Source organism: Hylaeus volcanicus, chromosome 6 (assembly GCF_026283585.1).
Source record: "Hylaeus volcanicus isolate JK05 chromosome 6, UHH_iyHylVolc1.0_haploid, whole genome shotgun sequence".
Taxonomy (NCBI): domain Eukaryota; kingdom Metazoa; phylum Arthropoda; class Insecta; order Hymenoptera; family Colletidae; genus Hylaeus; species Hylaeus volcanicus.
This window is the reverse complement of record NC_071981.1, coordinates 14,244,224-14,261,567: the sequence shown is the minus strand read 5'-3', so window position 1 is coordinate 14,261,567 and position 17,344 is coordinate 14,244,224. Positions and strand designations below refer to the sequence as shown.

Genomic DNA, 17,344 nt, shown 5'->3' with positions numbered 1-17,344 from the left:
TGCCAGTTCAACAATGTTGCAAATCGATTCCCGTGGGAATTCCACAAAGTTGCAGGTGCAACAATGTTGCAAATCACTCCGCTCAAAATTGTGTAACAGGATCACATGATGAGCGAGGTGGTGGCCAAGGAAAGTAGAAAAATTAAAGGGAAAGGTGCCAGGAAATTAATGAACAATTTGTCAAGATATGAAGGGAAATTAAGGGAAATCAGTTGGTGTTAGGAAGTGTGTGGGTGTGTTAGAAGATCGTAGAACGTGTTAGGAGATGTTAGGAGGTGTCAGGAGTTGTGAGGAGGTATCTGCAAGTGTCACGTGGTGTGTTAGGAGATGTTTGGTGTTGCCCTGGCGCTGTCAGCCACTTACGATGGGACAAGAAAGTTGTAAGTCGTATTACGGTTGAACTTGAGGTTGAACCTGAGACTACAGTTAATGAGGAAGTGGAAGGCGGAAGGTGGAATGTAGGGTGGTTGACGGGGAAATTTACAAAGAAATGAAGGGAAATTAAAGCGAAAGGTACCAGGAAATAAAGGGAGTTGAAGGAAAATCTTCGAAGAAAAGGAGGTAGATGAAAGTGAAATGCATCAAGAAGTGAATGGAAAAGAAGGGAATTCACCTGCAGTGTAATTCACTGTTACCAACTGTTTAGGATGTTGCATTCCGCGATCTATCTATCCTAGAAATAAATTAATGTTCACCATCGTCCCTAGATAGCAGAACGGTGATTCGTTTCGGGCGCGCAATAAGGATCAAGAGTGTAATAACTTCCATCCTGTTGACAAAGTACTTAGTAAACTCACTAGGACCACCTTATAGTAACATAACACGTGTGAGACTGTAAACCAGTGATGGGCAAAACCTTAGACTTCGAATAAATCTGAAGTTTGCCGATGTGTTTCTCTCGTTTCCTTCTTTGGAAAATGTTCAACAGAAGAAACGAGACAAACATATTGGCAAACTTCAGATTTATTCGAACCCTTGGGTTTTGCCCATCACTGCTGTAAACGAACTCATTTTAATAAATTTTAAACGAATCGAAACACTGATTTACAATCCTAGTGATTTTATTAAAATACCCGACTTCACGTTATTTCGTGATCACTCTGATTGGAGGGTCTCTAAGCTAAACTAACCAATTACATGATTTATGTTCGCGCCATATTTATCAGTTTTGAAAAGTTCGGTTAAACTTTCTTCGCATCTAGAATAAACGATAAGTACGTTTAATAATTTTTTTCTATATTATCCTATGTGGAATTTTGCAGTTCCTTGATATCAAGTAAAATTACTAAAATTGACAGTAGCTCGGATGGATGAAAGTTATAATTGGTTTCGTGGTTCGCCTCGTGCGGATGGGAATTCCGTTGTCATTTCTGATAGTGACGAGGATATTGATAATGTCGGAAAAGAGCAATTCCTTGTGATCGAGAGCAGTGGGAGTAGCAATAACATTTCTAGAAATATAACCCCAGAAACGTAAGTAAACTTTTTAAGGCTATCATTCGTTAAGCTTTGTTTTAGGTTTATTTTTTCTTAGAATTTTCTTCATTAACGTTTAGGTCCTTACCATCCAATGGGGATAGAATTAGGAAGTTTATTCCTGATTATTCTGACAATGAAGACCAAAATGATGCATCATGCAGTGATAGCAATGAGGATGATCCAGATTATAGTAATTCAAGTGGTATTATATTTTAGTGAATTATAATAACATTGTAAATGACATGGATTCGATATTCTTATTGTATTGTTTTATAGATGGCAGCGAAAAAATTATTACTGCACAGAGTAAGAAAACAAAGAAGAAAAGTAAAACCCTTGATATCACTATGAACAGTATAAATACTATGGATATTAGTAATATCTCACTGAACAATGAATCTGACAATAATAATACAGTAGATGAAGATGGCAGTACATCATCCACGAGTACGCATACACCCAATGAAGGAAGAAATGTACAACAGTCTAAGCAGTCATCCAGTTTGTGTTTTAATACTGATTTTTTCAAGACAGAGATATGAATAAACAATTCGTTAAATCAACATTGAATTGATTTACAGATTTGAACACAGATAATAAAAATAGTTCAGAACCTGAAGAAATTGCAGTGACACTAGCAAAAAAAGAAATTGGTGTTGGCAATATAGACCCAATGGTTGCACAGAAAAGAGCTCTTCTTATTTGTAAAATGGAACACTTGCAGAATCAGCTAAGCAAGACGAAGGTAAATTTACTCAAATTCATCTATGGATGTGCTTATTCTCCTTCAAAATAATTTGTTCAAATAAAGAAGTTGAAAAAAATAGATTCTTCAAGACTTCTTTCAGAATCTACATATTTTGTATTTTCAGTTGTTGTTAGACACTGGTAATATTGATTTACTACCAGACAAAGGTGAAAGGTTGCGCCAGAGTATCATGGCACAGGAAAAAGAAATAGAAGAGATCGCGATTGAATTGGAAAATACGCCTTTAACTCAGCAAGATAAAGATGTACAATTCGTTAAAAAAGACTTCATTACTCACAAGCTAACGTATACCAGTGACTTAGATTCCGAACATGACATAAATAGCATACCGACAAAACTGAAAACATCGCTAGAAATGAAAGAACTCGGGGCAAGAGCTCAAGCAACACTGAATAAGGAATTAGCTTTAACAGTCGATAGAATACAAGATTTACATGGGTCTCTTCTAGCTAGACCAACCGAAGAACAGAGAGCAGATGATCCACAGGGCTTGAAAGTACAGTTAATGCCTCATCAGCAACACGCGTTGGCTTGGTTAATGTGGAGAGAACAACAGAGACCCCCTGGTGGGGTTCTCGCAGATGATATGGGTTTGGGTAAAACTTTAACGATGATATCTTTGATCATTGCTGCGAAAAAATCCAAAAGTACGGAGGATAGTAGCGACGAAGAATGGACAAATTATAAAACAGCAGTGAAACATAAAGGGGGTACGCTCGTAGTTTGCCCAGCATCTCTGTTATCGCAATGGGAAAATGAAATACTCAACAGGTGCAAACGAGGTTTGCTTTCCATCGAGGTTTATCATGGTACCAACCGAGAAACTGTGCCGAAGAGATTAGCGAGAAACGACGTAGTCATTACAACATACAACATATTAAGCCGTGAATATAAGACCAAATCAACAACGTACAGAATTCATTGGGACCGCGTGATACTCGACGAGGCGCATGTCGTTCGAAATCATAAAAGTCAGGCATCCGAAGCCGTGTGCGGTCTCGTGGCGAATAAACGGTGGGCACTCTCTGGTACGCCTATTCAGAATAAGGAAATGGATTTATACTCGATTTTGAAGTTCCTCAAATGTACGCCTTTCGACGATCTACGAGTTTGGAAACGTTGGGTAGATAACAAAGATCACTCTGGTCGTCAACGATTAGCAACCGTGATGGACACGCTAATGTTGCGGAGAACGAAACAAGAGCTCCAAGATAAGGGCGAGCTAGAATGTTTACCCGATAAAATGATAGAGGAAATAATTGTAGAGCTCGATGAGCAGGAGCAGTTGGTATACGAGAAAGTCTTGATTTATTCTCGCACCTTGTTCGCTCAATTTCTATCGCAGAGAGCAGAGAAAGATCATATGGATGATTTAGCTAGCGGCGCGTACGATAAACCGGCGTTTCTTTCGAATCCAAGTACGTGTATCGATGGCAATTTATATGAAATATCAGAAGCTGTTTTTGATCCTCTAAATCATCATAATTTTTCGTGATCTTTTTTCAGACAAGAATACTCAATTCACAAAAGCGCAGAATAAATTATTATCGTTACACGCTGACGTTAAGGCTCACGAAATTTTGGTCCTGTTGTTGAGATTACGTCAAATTTGCGTTCATCCGACCCTTATTCATTCGATGCTGGACCAAGAAGACATGATGGAGAGTGGAATAATGGATATGCAAAATATAGATTCAAACATATTGTTACAAATGAACAATATAACGTTGCAAGATTCTGATGATAACAAAAATGAAAATGATCAGGAGATAGGCATTGATCATAGGGTAACCACAAATTTACTCACGTCCAAGAATCCTGTCTTTAAAGCTGAGCGTATAAGTTCCAAGGTGAGTGATTATACGATTATAGTATTATTATATTATACATGATTGATTAACAATTACTCGTAAATTATTCTTAATTATATACAGTGGTTGACCAATGATTTGTTTAAACGATTCCAATAAAATTTCCCCAATGATATTACGGAAAACATAACATTTATTTAATTGTATTATTTTGAATGCAGATGAAAGTGGTACTTAGTAAGGTCGAAGAAATTTTAGAGAAAAACGATAAATTGATTATTGTATCTCAATGGTCGTCTATGTTAAAAATTGTAGCGTCGTATTTGTCTTCGATAAGAGGTGCCACGTTTAGTATGTTCACGGGCAACGTGGCAATCAAGGATCGGCAGGTACTTTAATGAAATATTCATCCTTCGCTCTTAATAATGAATATCTGTGTAATTAATTTCGTATGGAACATATTTACAGGGTGTAATGGATTCATTTAACTCTCCAAACAGAGATCCAAGAATATTATTACTTTCTCTTACTGCTGGAGGTGTTGGACTGAACTTAGTAGGTGGAAATCACTTATTATTAATTGATATTCACTGGAATCCGCAACTGGAAGTGCAGGCACAAGATAGGATTTACCGTTTCGGGCAAAAGAAGAACGTTTCCATATACAAGTAAGTGGCTCGAGTTTTTTTATATCTTGATATTACCGATTCACGAGAACTTTGTCTTTATTCTCGAATTTTGTCTAGGTTTATTTGCAAAGATACGATAGAAGAGCGCATCAAGCAATTGCAAGAGAAGAAAATGGAAATAGCGCAAAATGTTCTAAGCGGCGGTAAAACTTCCGTCGCCTCGAAACTTACCCTCAACGATCTCAAATCTCTGTTTGGTCTTTAATTTTCATCCCTTTTTTACGCGTATAATTTATTTAGCTTAAAATGTCGTTGTAATACTTTTAAACCGCTTTCGAGTCAACCGACTCTTTTTAAATTAGGCGCTCAGTATTATGTAAAACGTATATTTAGAATAAAAAATATAAAAGAAACTACTGTCATGTGAGTCGTGGAAAATTACTATTACTCTTTGTTTCTTTATTAACACCGTTGTCGTTTGGCTTTATGCTTTCCCTTCTCCTCATTTTGCTGTGCCAAATACCATAACAGAAATATATTCCTAGCCCTGCAATAAGAAAGAGATTCGTTTACATCGTGGTTTATTTTACAATCTTTGATCTATCGATCTACCTACCGATCGCCATCCAAATTAAAAATCGCACCCATGTCATCCTGTCTAACATCATCATGAGGTATATATTCACAAGGATACTAAGTGCTGGTAGAAACGGCACCAATGGAACCTAAAATATACATGCGCGTTTTTATATTGTCTCTTTACGTTCGATTTAAAAAAAATATTTCAATCGAGTATTACATACCGAGAACGCGAGCTTCTTTCCAGAAGTTGGTTGAAGATATATAAATGTGAGGCTAGCTAACAAAGCAAGTATTAATACAGCGAGTGGGACGACGACTGCAGTTTCTCCTTTTGTGACTTCGCCGGAAAACATTGAAAGTATGACACCAACACAGATGCATAGAATTACTAAAAAATAAATACGAGTATCATGAGATTTATCCAACACAATTAATTAAAAAACTAATATACTTACAGTAACATCCGACGAGATACGTCACGATTTGCGATGTTAATTTTGTAGAGTGTTTTAATTTATTGGCGTTAATTAGTTGGTTTCCTATGAACCTCAAGGTTCTTGGATCACGGTCATCTTTCTTCTCGTAAGCTTCGCTCTCCTCGTATCTGGAACAATTAACGGGTATTCGTTTAAATTCTAACAGGTTTTCTGTGGAATATTTTTTTTTTTATATCTTGTTGGACTTATTTGTTGTTACCGAAGTACAAGCACGCAGGCTGCCACAATCGAGTAAGCGAGTAAGGTTCCAATGCTCATCATGTTCACCAGTTGAGTCAATTCGAATATCGTTGCTAATACGCCTGAAACAGTTTTTCAATGTTTTTAAATGAAGAAAACGCGAGACGAGGGATAACAAGCAAGGAATATTAACCTGTGAGAATACCCGCCGAAAAGGTGCCCATCAGAGGTGTGTGGAATCGTGAGCTGATTTTTCCCATCCATTCGAATATGAGTCCGTCGGAAGCCATCGCATAAAGCACTCGTGGCAACGGGAACATCGCGCCTAATAAGCTACGAACAAGAGCACAAATTCGATTTGATTATCCAACTAATTAGGGAATTGAATAGAGAAAAGAAATCGCTAGACTTTTGTGCATTTATGATATAGACTGTGTATACAGGGTGTCCCAAAACTCGGGGAGGAGCCGGAAATGGGGGGTAGCTGAGACGATTCTGAACAACAATTTCCTTTGCAAAAATGTCGGATGGGGCTTCGTTAAGGAGATATTAAGCGAAAACCCCGACCAATCAAAGCGCGCGTAGACCGTTGGAGCGGCCGCGGTAGCGAAGGCTACGAGCTAAGCGGCCGCGCTTGTACGCGAACAACAAGTGACTCAACGTGCATCGAAGGCCATTGACGCTGCCGCCTAGCGCGTAGCCTTTGCTACCGCGGCCGCTCCAACGGTCTACGCGCGCTCTGATTGGTCGAGGTTTTCGCTTAATATCTCCTTAACGAAGCCCCATCCGACATTTTTGCAAAGGAAATTGTTGTTCAGAATCGTCTCAGCTACCCCCCATTTCCGGCTCCTCCCCGAGTTTTGGGACACCCTGTATAATAAATACATGCTAAATATAATTATGCATATTTTTTTTATGTTATTACACGTAATAAATGCATCAAATCCGCAGTCTAAGTAATCGCTTAACACGTTGATCGCCATGCCACCCTTATATGGGTGACGGTGCTTTTCACTGAAGAACAAACAAAATTAATTTTGAATGTTCAGTAACAAAGAAAAATAAATTTAAATTAAATTCTTAAACTTCAATGAAGTTATAAAAATAAATACCACAATAAATGCTTCATTATGTAGCCTCCAATAGTCTAGAAACAAAACTTAATCACAATAGAAATTTTTAAGAGTATCAGTTTGGCAGTAAACGTGTTAATGTTGTTGCTACGTTTCTTTGCAACTTCTTACATCATATACATACAATACAATACAGTAAAAGTCTGCGAGACATTACAGCCGCTATTTATGCGTATTACCTTGCGCACAGGCCGCATATAGCACCTATCGAGACGACCCATTTCGCCCAGCTCCAACCAATTTTGTCAAACAAGTAAGGGAACGGGGCGTCCGAGTTCTGCTCGTAATACGGAAGAACCATGGTTAACACCGTGGAGACGCCGAAGTAGGCCAAGAAAACGACCGTCAGGGATGCAACGATCGCTATGGGAATGGACCTCTGCGGGTCCTTCGCTTCCTCGCCGGTGGTTGCGACGCAATCGAAACCGATGAATCCATAGAAGCACGTCGCTGCGCCGGTTATGATGCCACCGATGCCGTAGGGCGCGAATCCTCCGGTTCCGTAATCGCAATTCGTCTCGGTGCACGTAGGCTTCGTTTTCCAATTTGTTACGTCAGCTTTTAACGTAAGATGTTACACGAAAGTCGATTAGGTGAAATCCAGGAGTGTTCGGGTGTATCGTTGGCAGCTGGCAAGGAAACGATGAGTTTTCATGGTATAGAAAACGTGCCTGTTACAGGCTAGGGCAATAATGTTGTTTAACTTTATCAGCGGACAAATTTGTCAGGACAAAGTTGCACTGTTTTGAGGGGCACTTGTAATGGTAGAACATAATTTTGCGCAGGGTCACTTATTTATGACATTTCGCGGTCATTAGTGTTTTCATAAATCATCATTGTTCGTTTAAAGATGATTATGTAACAGTCGCTGTTGAGACGATTTCAGAATGGTAGTGTACTATGTTGAGTGCACCTCTAAACAGTGCAACTTTGTTGCGACACGTTTCTTAATAGGGCTATAATTAACGGAGATAGTCAAGGTGAAGTTATTGCCCCACCCTGTATAAATGGCGTCGTACTTTGCGATATATAGCATTTATTCGTTAGGATCTCGCGAGCTAGAAGAGCGACATCGCCAAACGGTCGATTAAGGAGTCTGAATCCTTCAAACGTTTACATAGACACCCTGTACGTTAGCTTCCGAGCTCTTAACGAGTAAATACTATACACGTTTGTGAAGCTTGATGATTTCTTGAACGATCGTTTGGAGATTTGTTCCCCCTACGTTAGGAGGGAAAAGAATTATTTAAGCCTAGCGTACCACTCAGAGACATTCTTTTCAGCTGCCAATGTTAACTTTGCATCGTTCACGATGAGATGAAATTACCTTTGAGCGATCCAGCGATTATCACGAAAAGAACTACCATGAGATTTACGAGAGTGAAGACATTATTCGCCACCGAGGACTCCTTTGCTCCGAACGCCAGCGCAGCTGAGGCAGAAGATTCAATTGCTGTATAACTTTAACAAAATCCATGGCCTCGGGCTTACAAATATTCCTACATTTTCTCAATTCATGTATTAATGTATTAACAAAATTTGAAATTACACAAGTAGACTGCAGATTTTATGCATTTATGGCGTATAGATATATACACAACTATAGAAAACATATTGTACAGTGTAGGTTGAATATATTCTACGATACAATAATATTGTTATTTCATTTTCCATGGGTTTATTATATTAGTTTATATCACAAACGTATAAAATCTGCAGTATATTGATAATCGAAAACTAGACCAATTTCTCTAATCGTACTTTCGACGGTGGTAGTTTATTTGCCGATAATTCCTCGATAAGAAATAGGAGTAGGTATCGATCTGTACGTCACAGTTTCGTAATCGTAAACTGATACGTAGAAAGCTTCGATCTGTGTACGCGATGTCGATGGTAATTCCTTACCAGAAAAAATTAACGTCACCCCGAAGGCGAAAAAGTCTGGATATGTGGAGAGATAACTAACGTCGATAGGAGCCGCTGATTCGAACGCGTTCCTCATAGTGTTGTTCAACAGAGCGTCCACGTAAGTGCTCAGACCACGCACCACGCTCGCTGAGCCGATTACGTACTCCAGAATTAGGGTCCAACCGATCACGAAAGCTGTGAATTCGCCCATCGTCACATAGCTGTATACGTAGGCCGATCCAGCACGTGGTACTCTAGCACCGAATTCCGCGTAACAGAGACCTAGATAAGAAATCAGAGTATCGGTTCGTCGGAATATCGTATCCAGGTGTTTCTCGTTACAGACTTCGCTCAACGATTACTAGATACGATCGTTACATGATGGCATGAAAGTAATTTCCAAGTAGACGAGATAAGAACGGTTTCGTATAACTTTGATTTAAAGGAGATAAAGTGTGTAATACTCTGTAAGAAATTATTTAATGATAACTGCATGGTATCAGGCGCATAAAGTATCGATTGGATTAAAGTAAATAAGCGCAACAAAGTTGCGTCAATTTTATAGGATAAAATTTTATGCCCCTATTAACGAATACACGTGTTGGTTGCCAATTGCATAGCAATAAACACTTTTCATTGCGCAATCAAGCGACTATTATTTCTTATTTTGTGTTAGTATTTGAAATTGTGAAATACCTGGCGAATAAGTCATACGAAGAAACATAGTTCCGAATCATACCTGCGAACATGGACGCGATCGCTGCGATGGCAAAAGAGATTATCACAGCCGGACCTGCAGTGGTTTTTGAAACGGATCCGGCGAGGACGTAAACACCAACACCGAGGGTTGAACCGATTCCGAGAGCAGTGAGGTCCAACGTAGACAAACACCTCGCGAGTTTCGTGTCTTCGGCCAATACCATTTCTTTCTTTCGCGTGAAAGCCTTGTGCAGGCCTCGAAGCACCCTGATCTTCATGTTGTGCACCTGAAAGAATCATGTTACAATCAGTATTTTTAGACAGAATAACTCTATACCTACAAAAATAGAGTTGTAACTCGTTTAATAATTCAATGTTCGATTAAACTTCGTATAGGTATGATCACTGGTAGGAATCTTCTGAGGTCGTAAAATCGATCGGAAATCGATCTTTACGACTTGAGCCGACCGCAATTAGTAATCTGACACTCTTTCAGACAAGGATAGAGCTAGACTTTTCGTTCAGGAACGTACGATGTCACAATTAGGAAGTACATATTTCAATAAGTTTATTTTTCATTTCAACAATTAATATTGTTTCTTAATTTTGGCTAGACAGTCCACTAAGTAAAGTGCACAGAATATAAATTCGTACACCAAAACGCTTTAGTATCGTACTGATTGACTGAAAATGAATGTTTGTGTTCGAGAGCTGTCTAATTATATTGAAAATACTGTTGTAGGTAGTTTTGGTAAAAGTTTTTGGTTTTCACAGTTTGGACAAATCCGAGATACTCGTAACAAAAGATATTTAGTCTTGGGGCCTCGGGGTGCAACGTAGCCATATATACAGGGTGTCCCAAAAAATGTTGTAACACCTTGAAAGGAGTGGTTCGGGAGGTGATTTGAAACAACTTTTTCCTTAGCGAAAATGTTGTCCGAGGCTTCGTTGAGGAGATATTAAGAGAAAAGCTTGACCAATCAGAGCGCGCGTATACCGTTGGAGCGGCCGCGGTAGCGAAGGCTACGAGCTAAGCGGCCGCGCTTGTACGCGAACAACAAGTGACTCAACGTGCATCGAAGGCCCTTGACGCTGCCGCCTAACGCGTAGCCTTCGCTACCGCGGCCGCTCCAACGGTATACGCGCGTTCTGATTGGTCAGTGTTTTTCGTTCATATCTCCTCAACGAAGCCTCGGACAACATTTTCGCTAAGGAAAAAGTTGTTTCAAATCACCTCCCCAACCACCTCTTTCAAGGTGTTACAACATTTTTGAGACACCCTGTATATGTATACCTAGAGCCGCGTCATTCCTGTCTTATCATGTAACTGTAGGGATCAGTTACCTGTGCCAATAAAACAATAACTGATGTTTCGGTTACGACCTCACAAGATCCCTACCAGCGACTATACTTGAGTATTCAATATAAGAAATTTCTAGCATACAAGTATATTTATTGGATTACTTCTGCACTGGATTATTGTTAGCAGAACACTCGAGTATTCGATATAAAAAAATTCCAATACTCGAGTATATTTATTGAGAAACTGGAATATCATTATTAGGATACTTGAGTACTTCGATAACACTGTTCGAATGTTAAGCACTCGAATATCGACTTATTTGACTATCGGAGCACTCGAATGTCGCTACTCGAATAGTAGAACATCACTATTCGAATATTTAGATATTTAATTATTATTATTAGATTATTTAATCATTCAAATACATCAATTTCACGATACAATGATATCAACTCTACCCGCCACTATTTATCTTCGATTATCGCGAGCAATCTGACATCTCCAGCGAGAGAGAAAACAAGTTGGTCGCATGGCGAGTATGTCGGTAAAAAAAATATTAAAACTTTTTTAAGTTTCTCGATAAATATTGAACGAAGGTATCAGCAATGCATCGGCGATGTTTCCGCGATGAAGATTAGTTTGAAACACAACCTAATCGAAACTATAATTGATTGAACGTAAATTTTCACAACAAGATTGTATTATAGAATACTCGGGAAAGTTTATAATTAGACGCGGATATTTATACATTTATGAGAAGTGAAAGTATATAAAAGTATACAAAGATATATGGAATATAAAAAAAGATAGTGCACTAATTCAAATTTCTGGTTTTCATATGCGTATATAAAAATACGACTTTGCACAAACATCCGTAGTTTATTTACAAGAAATGAACTTAAGCTTAAATTTCGTTTCTCAGTTTGTAATTTCACAACAAATGTATAGACAATTTGGAAATTTTCATGTAAGTTATACTTGGTGTATTTCGTACTCGACAAGTATTCAAATACGAATAATTCAACATGAGACCCCAGCTGCGGTCCCAACGCTACTCAAAACGAAGCCCATTTTATCGGTGCTCGATTCAATGGGAATAATTTCCATAAAATCGTCGCGTTTTTTTCTATCAACTCACCATGTGAAGCGTAGTCAAAGAAGAATCAATTCTTCGATCCGTGGGCGTGAATTGGACAAGGCACAAATGACCGGTCAGAAACTGAACATTCGGTTCGCGACTACAAGCAGCACAATAATTAAAATGTCCTTAAATCAAGCTCAAAGATCGCCCGTCGAGTGCGAGCAAACTGAATCGTTCAATTGGACGGAATCGTTTCTTCGCCCCGCGAGTAGATTAGAACCGTTCAAGTTGGTAGCTATATCGGTCAACCGCTTATAATGTTGATTTTAACCGTTGCGATCACAATCGTTCTTTTATTTTGTTGATTTTTCGCGATAAGTTTAGATAGCGCGAACCCTTATTCGATTTCTTTCGGTTTTCTTTAATCGAGTTTTCCTCGTTACGCGGGCCAAGTCGTGTCGTACTCGCATCCAACGATGGAGAAATACATTCGTCCAGCACGAGCGGTGGAACTTTAATATAATCGATCACGGGCTCGATAAGCTTTGTTCCTGTGCCGCACAAAAGTTTCTTTGACATCGTGGTAATTGACCGGATGACGTCAACTTGTCTTTGCAACCAACAAATCTGCCAATTATATTGTTCACGGTAAACAGATTATGCGTGTTGCAAATTCAATTGTGCGCGCAGTTATGAAATCAGTAATAAAAAGAGTAATTTTTGTGTCTCAGTTTTGTAAGTGTTTAGTGCGAGAAAAGTGTTCAAGTTATTGAAGTATGCATCTGTTTTCCATATCATCGCAGCAAATGTTCGGCTGTATATTAAAAACAAAAATTCTCTTAACAATCAATTGTCTGCAACTATTACGTTCCTGAATAATATATTCTTGAAAAGAAACACCGAAGAGAAACTATTAACTTCAACATTAAAAGCTAAGTACGTTCTTTGAGACGGATAGTTCGTGTTTTTCTATGACATCGCGCTAATTGGTCACTTGACGTCAACATTCATTTGCAACTAAGGAATCTGTCAATTATGTACATTTAGTATGTAAATGTAGCAACTATGTGTACATTCTTAGCGCACTTGGCGCGAGAACGTTCGAACGGATATCGTCTTTGTTACATGCAAATTTACAATTTTGTCCTTACAATTTTCACTTTATATGATTATTAAGCTGAATTCACAGTTACCTATTTTAAAAAAGAAATCACTTACGATTTAATTCCGCTTATGTGATATAGTTCTTCGTCCTAGAATGCAACCGCAAACGTCCATGCACACTGTACAACGCAAACTCTTTCTGGTATTCCTAAACAATTTATTCTTCTTATCTGTGCAGATATCGATTATTATCCTCTAAGAGACTAAAATGACACGTAAATCTCCCATAAAAGATATGCTGTCACGTTTGTAGCCGCACCTCTGTGACACGGACTTGCAACAATTTAATTCTCTCGAAAAAATTTCGATGTATAACTGTTCGAATTGATCGATATTAAATCCTAAATAATGCTCGTTTTAAACAGATATATGTATTCCTTATCATACTGGCACTTCAATTATTTGTAAATAATAAAAAACAAACATTACTTTAACCAACGTTTCTTAGAAAAAGAAAACTTTTAACATGTTGAAAATGTAAATCCACGAAGAAATTTATGAATACCAATTTTAATTTTTATGGATTTTTTGATACATTACTCGAAATTATAATAGTCACGATTTACTATTAGACGTACAATAAATAGCAAAATAATTTTCATTACATTTACTTACCGGTATTCCACGTATAAATTAACGATGATGTATTATTAACGATGATATATTATCGTTTATCGATGATATATATAAACTTTATTTTAAAAAAAGGGTGTGTTACACGTACACTCGCGTATTACATGTAATACCGAATAAAAAACATATACATAACTAGATAAACTTTACGTTTATAAAATATACAAAATGTTTATTTGGACGGACGTTATTGTAAATGTTTATTCTGGACGGATATTCGGCGAACTTCGACAACAAAGCGATTAGATTCAACTCCTCCATTACTCTAAGGCGTTCTACTTTTTATCTTAATACTGGACTATACAAACGACACGGACGGCATTTATAATGCAAAATGGTTTGCATCGTTATCTGCATTTAACTACGTTTAGTTTGCTAACTAAACGTTTATCGTAAAGGTAATTGCTGTACTCAGCACTGAAATACGCAATGAGACTGAGATAAGTATTGATTAAACTATTTGCTCAGTCTGTACTTAAAGAACGTTCTTGTTCGAATGGTCAGAAATATCGTTAATCGTGTTTCTATTTTATGCAATTAAATGTCATTCCATTCTACTCCATAGGGTGTACAATGATATCGAAGCAGCCATGATTGTTACCCAGTGTGCTTGTACTTTCCTGACACCAGACTGAAAAGGATAAAGCGAATGTTTTATAATTGGGTTTAATTCAAGATATTGATGTCGACCGAAACTTCTACTCACAATAACATAGTAATTGCATTTATCTCCTTGGCAGCATTGGGAACATTTCCAGTCTTGGTACCATATGTACGTGCAATCATTCATATTAGCTTGTCTTATTCTTTCGCACTCTTTCCTGGTGGAACACCTTTTGGAAACATAAAATTGTTTCTTCGCGCCTTGCGACCAATATGGTGTACCTACAAATAATAACGACAGGTGGTATCTATAGAATAAAAAATATATTCACGGTTGTTGTCAAAGACGGACAAAATTCTCATCGAGATAAAAATTAATATTGACGAATTGAAGATAAATGATATACTACTCGTTCATTAAGAATTACAATGTGAATCATACGGTGAAATTACATTTCTCATTGAACGAATGAAAGTTCATTACTCATCGAGTGATGTAAACATAACCTCAATCGCGAATTCTGATATGACAGTAACTAGAGCAATACTCACTTCCCCACTTGATTTCCGTGAAACAGGCATCTTGACCTTGTTCGCAAGTTTTTGTACTTTTTAAACACTTTTCCCTGTTACCCTCTTGATTAGTACACACGTAGCATTCCAGGGCGTGGCCTAAAAACATTTACGAATAATCACATGGCTCCTCAAAACGGATTTCATTCACACATACTAAGGGACAAGTAGCACGCGACGATAAACAGCAAACAAAGTCTTCGAAGCTTCATCTTGAAGTAAGTTTGATTCACTTTAAAAAAGAAACGATATAAAACAAAAACATGAGAAACGACGCGACCACAAACTAGAAGCAACTTGAAGTACAATTCAGTACCATCAAGTATCAGTCAAGTATAGTGCCTACTGCTCGACTTTGAGATGACAGATAGAAGGGAGATCAACCTTCAAAAGTATTTTAGCCATCTTACATTGCTCAATTTATAGCGCTATGACAATAATATAATTTCAAAGACAATGAATGAATTATTTCTCGTTTGAAATCGATCAAAATTGTATACGGTCTAAAGTGGTACTGAGAAAGTTCTATATCAATATTATAGCATGTCGATAATATTATAGTAGTCGATCAAAGAAAGATGGTTGAAGATTATCCCACATGGCTTTAATAAAGATAACAGAACCAAAATATGTGGTTGTTTGTCTAGGGGTCCAAAAATCTTAGCTACAGCACTGCATGGAAGGAAGTAATCACATTTGCATTGTTGGCACGACTGACGATGTCGTGCTGCAAGATTCAAACGAATTCTCACATGGTATCGATGCAAACATTTTTAGTACGAATTGAAATAAAACAGAAAAACTATTCGCGAGACAATAATCTACATATTGCACTGGTTTCGATCCTTCTAATTTGAGCTAAAATAGCGACCAAGATCTCTGACTACAATTGGTTACTTTTTATTTGATTGAAATAGGAGAACGTGCATTCAGCTTAATGTGTCGGACTCATTCCATACTAAGTACGAATATAAACACGTTTTTAACAAGCGTTTCATGAGCATGCGAGAAGTTCGTGCACGGTCTCGTTATTAAAAATAGCTCAGAGGTATTATTGACCCGCGCGTTAAAACTTAGATTACAGACTTTCCGGTCGACCGGCTTAGAATCGAATCGCAGCCCTCATCTATGAATATTAATAATCTGATATTAAAGTTACTTGGTTGTAACAGACTATGCATTGATTTCAGAAATGTTTACTTTCGTAAAGTTGATATACAGTGGGTGTATAATGTATTCGTACATCGATTAATTTCCCAAAAAAATTTTGTGTGAAATTGTAGTTTCTTACTTTCTTTTTTTATAATCAAGGATATTTTACATATTCTCGGAAATCTCTAAAATAGATATAGTCCAAACAATATTTACTAGTTAATATAATTTGGGAAATTAATTAAAAAAATGAGAAAAGTGGATAAAAGTATAGAAATAATAAGTATTTCTACGATTCTTATGACGAACCATTTACTGTAGAGTTTGTAACCTAAACACATTAGTTTATTAGGAATACGTACGAATTAGAAAACAGCAAATTTTCAGTAAAGTACTTTTAAAAATTGCTCTAATAGAGAAATGGAAAAAGATCCCACTTCGAATAACTAATAATTTAGTTAATTTAATGCTTAGAAGAGTTACGATAATTATAAAATCAAAAGGAAATCCCACGAAGGAAGTATTATATACTTGTAAATTAATGTAAATTTCTTTTTTTTTTTTTAACGAAGTTTTAAAAATTAAACAGTTATGCGAATACTTATTGTTTCAATATTTCTATCGATTAATTGTATTATTTTTCTTGTTAATTTAGCAAATTACATAAATAGCTACTTCTTTTTAATCTATGTCTTCTAGAGATTTCCGAGAATATGTAGAATGTCATTGTTTATAAAAAATAAGTTAATAAATTACAATTTTACATAGTTTTTTTTAGAAATTGATCAGTGTACGAATACTTTCTACACCCACTGTATGTTAGATGTAGAAATGAATTCTGTACCTTGAGATTAAATCGTTTGTATAGTTTAAGTATAGTTTAAGGAAAAATATTTATTCTACAACAACATAAGTAAATGGTAAGTTTACCTTAGACAGATACAAAATTAATTTCTATACCTATCGCGCAACAAATGTAACTGAAAGTTGTTGAATTGGGTAAATTAATCAAATTTATACAACAAATGTATATAAAAAAACTTGTAAGAATGTTCAAATTTATAAATGTTAAATGTTTACAAGTATCGAACAAGGAAATCGTAAAAAGGTGTGATTTTATGAATTGTATACGCTTATCAACAATGTAT

At 37.0% G+C, this 17,344-nt stretch overlaps 2 protein-coding genes across 9 annotated transcripts; one reads left to right on the top strand and one right to left on the bottom strand.

Annotated features, from left to right (window-relative positions):
• The first annotated feature begins 1,114 nt into the window (after positions 1-1,114).
• On the top strand, positions 1,115-5,101 carry LOC128878003 (transcription termination factor 2-like). 3 transcript variants are annotated; one of them, XM_054125743.1, is made up of 10 exons: positions 1,115-1,214; positions 1,299-1,473; positions 1,557-1,681; positions 1,756-1,980; positions 2,061-2,224; positions 2,352-3,666; positions 3,755-4,098; positions 4,281-4,448; positions 4,528-4,727; positions 4,806-5,101. In XM_054125743.1, the coding sequence occupies exons 2-10, from the start codon at positions 1,307-1,309 to the stop codon at positions 4,951-4,953; spliced, it is 2,856 nt and encodes a 951-aa protein (XP_053981718.1). In that variant the 5' UTR covers positions 1,115-1,214; positions 1,299-1,306; the 3' UTR covers positions 4,954-5,101. The 3 variants fall into 3 exon arrangements, with proteins under 3 accessions (XP_053981718.1, XP_053981720.1, XP_053981719.1); XM_054125744.1 differs by having other exon boundaries at positions 1,190-1,214; positions 1,302-1,473; XM_054125745.1 differs by having other exon boundaries at positions 1,155-1,473; positions 1,557-1,678.
• LOC128878005 (cationic amino acid transporter 2) lies at positions 4,965-16,434 on the bottom strand. 6 transcript variants are annotated; one of them, XM_054125755.1, is made up of 13 exons: positions 15,202-16,434; positions 15,024-15,143; positions 14,575-14,753; positions 9,728-9,974; positions 8,986-9,270; positions 8,408-8,512; positions 7,260-7,638; positions 6,141-6,280; positions 5,967-6,069; positions 5,726-5,874; positions 5,492-5,658; positions 5,305-5,413; positions 4,965-5,235 (listed from the first exon to the last, which is right to left on the bottom strand). In XM_054125755.1, the coding sequence occupies exons 1-13, from the start codon at positions 15,254-15,256 to the stop codon at positions 5,108-5,110; spliced, it is 2,166 nt and encodes a 721-aa protein (XP_053981730.1). In that variant the 5' UTR covers positions 15,257-16,434; the 3' UTR covers positions 4,965-5,107. The 6 variants fall into 6 exon arrangements, with proteins under 6 accessions (XP_053981730.1, XP_053981726.1, XP_053981727.1 ...); XM_054125751.1 differs by lacking the exons at positions 14,575-14,753; positions 15,024-15,143; positions 15,202-16,434 and adding exons at positions 12,129-12,698; positions 13,290-13,405; positions 13,851-14,410; XM_054125752.1 differs by lacking the exons at positions 14,575-14,753; positions 15,024-15,143; positions 15,202-16,434 and adding exons at positions 12,129-12,698; positions 13,290-13,383; positions 13,851-14,410.
• Between the last annotated feature and the right edge of the window lie 910 nt (positions 16,435-17,344).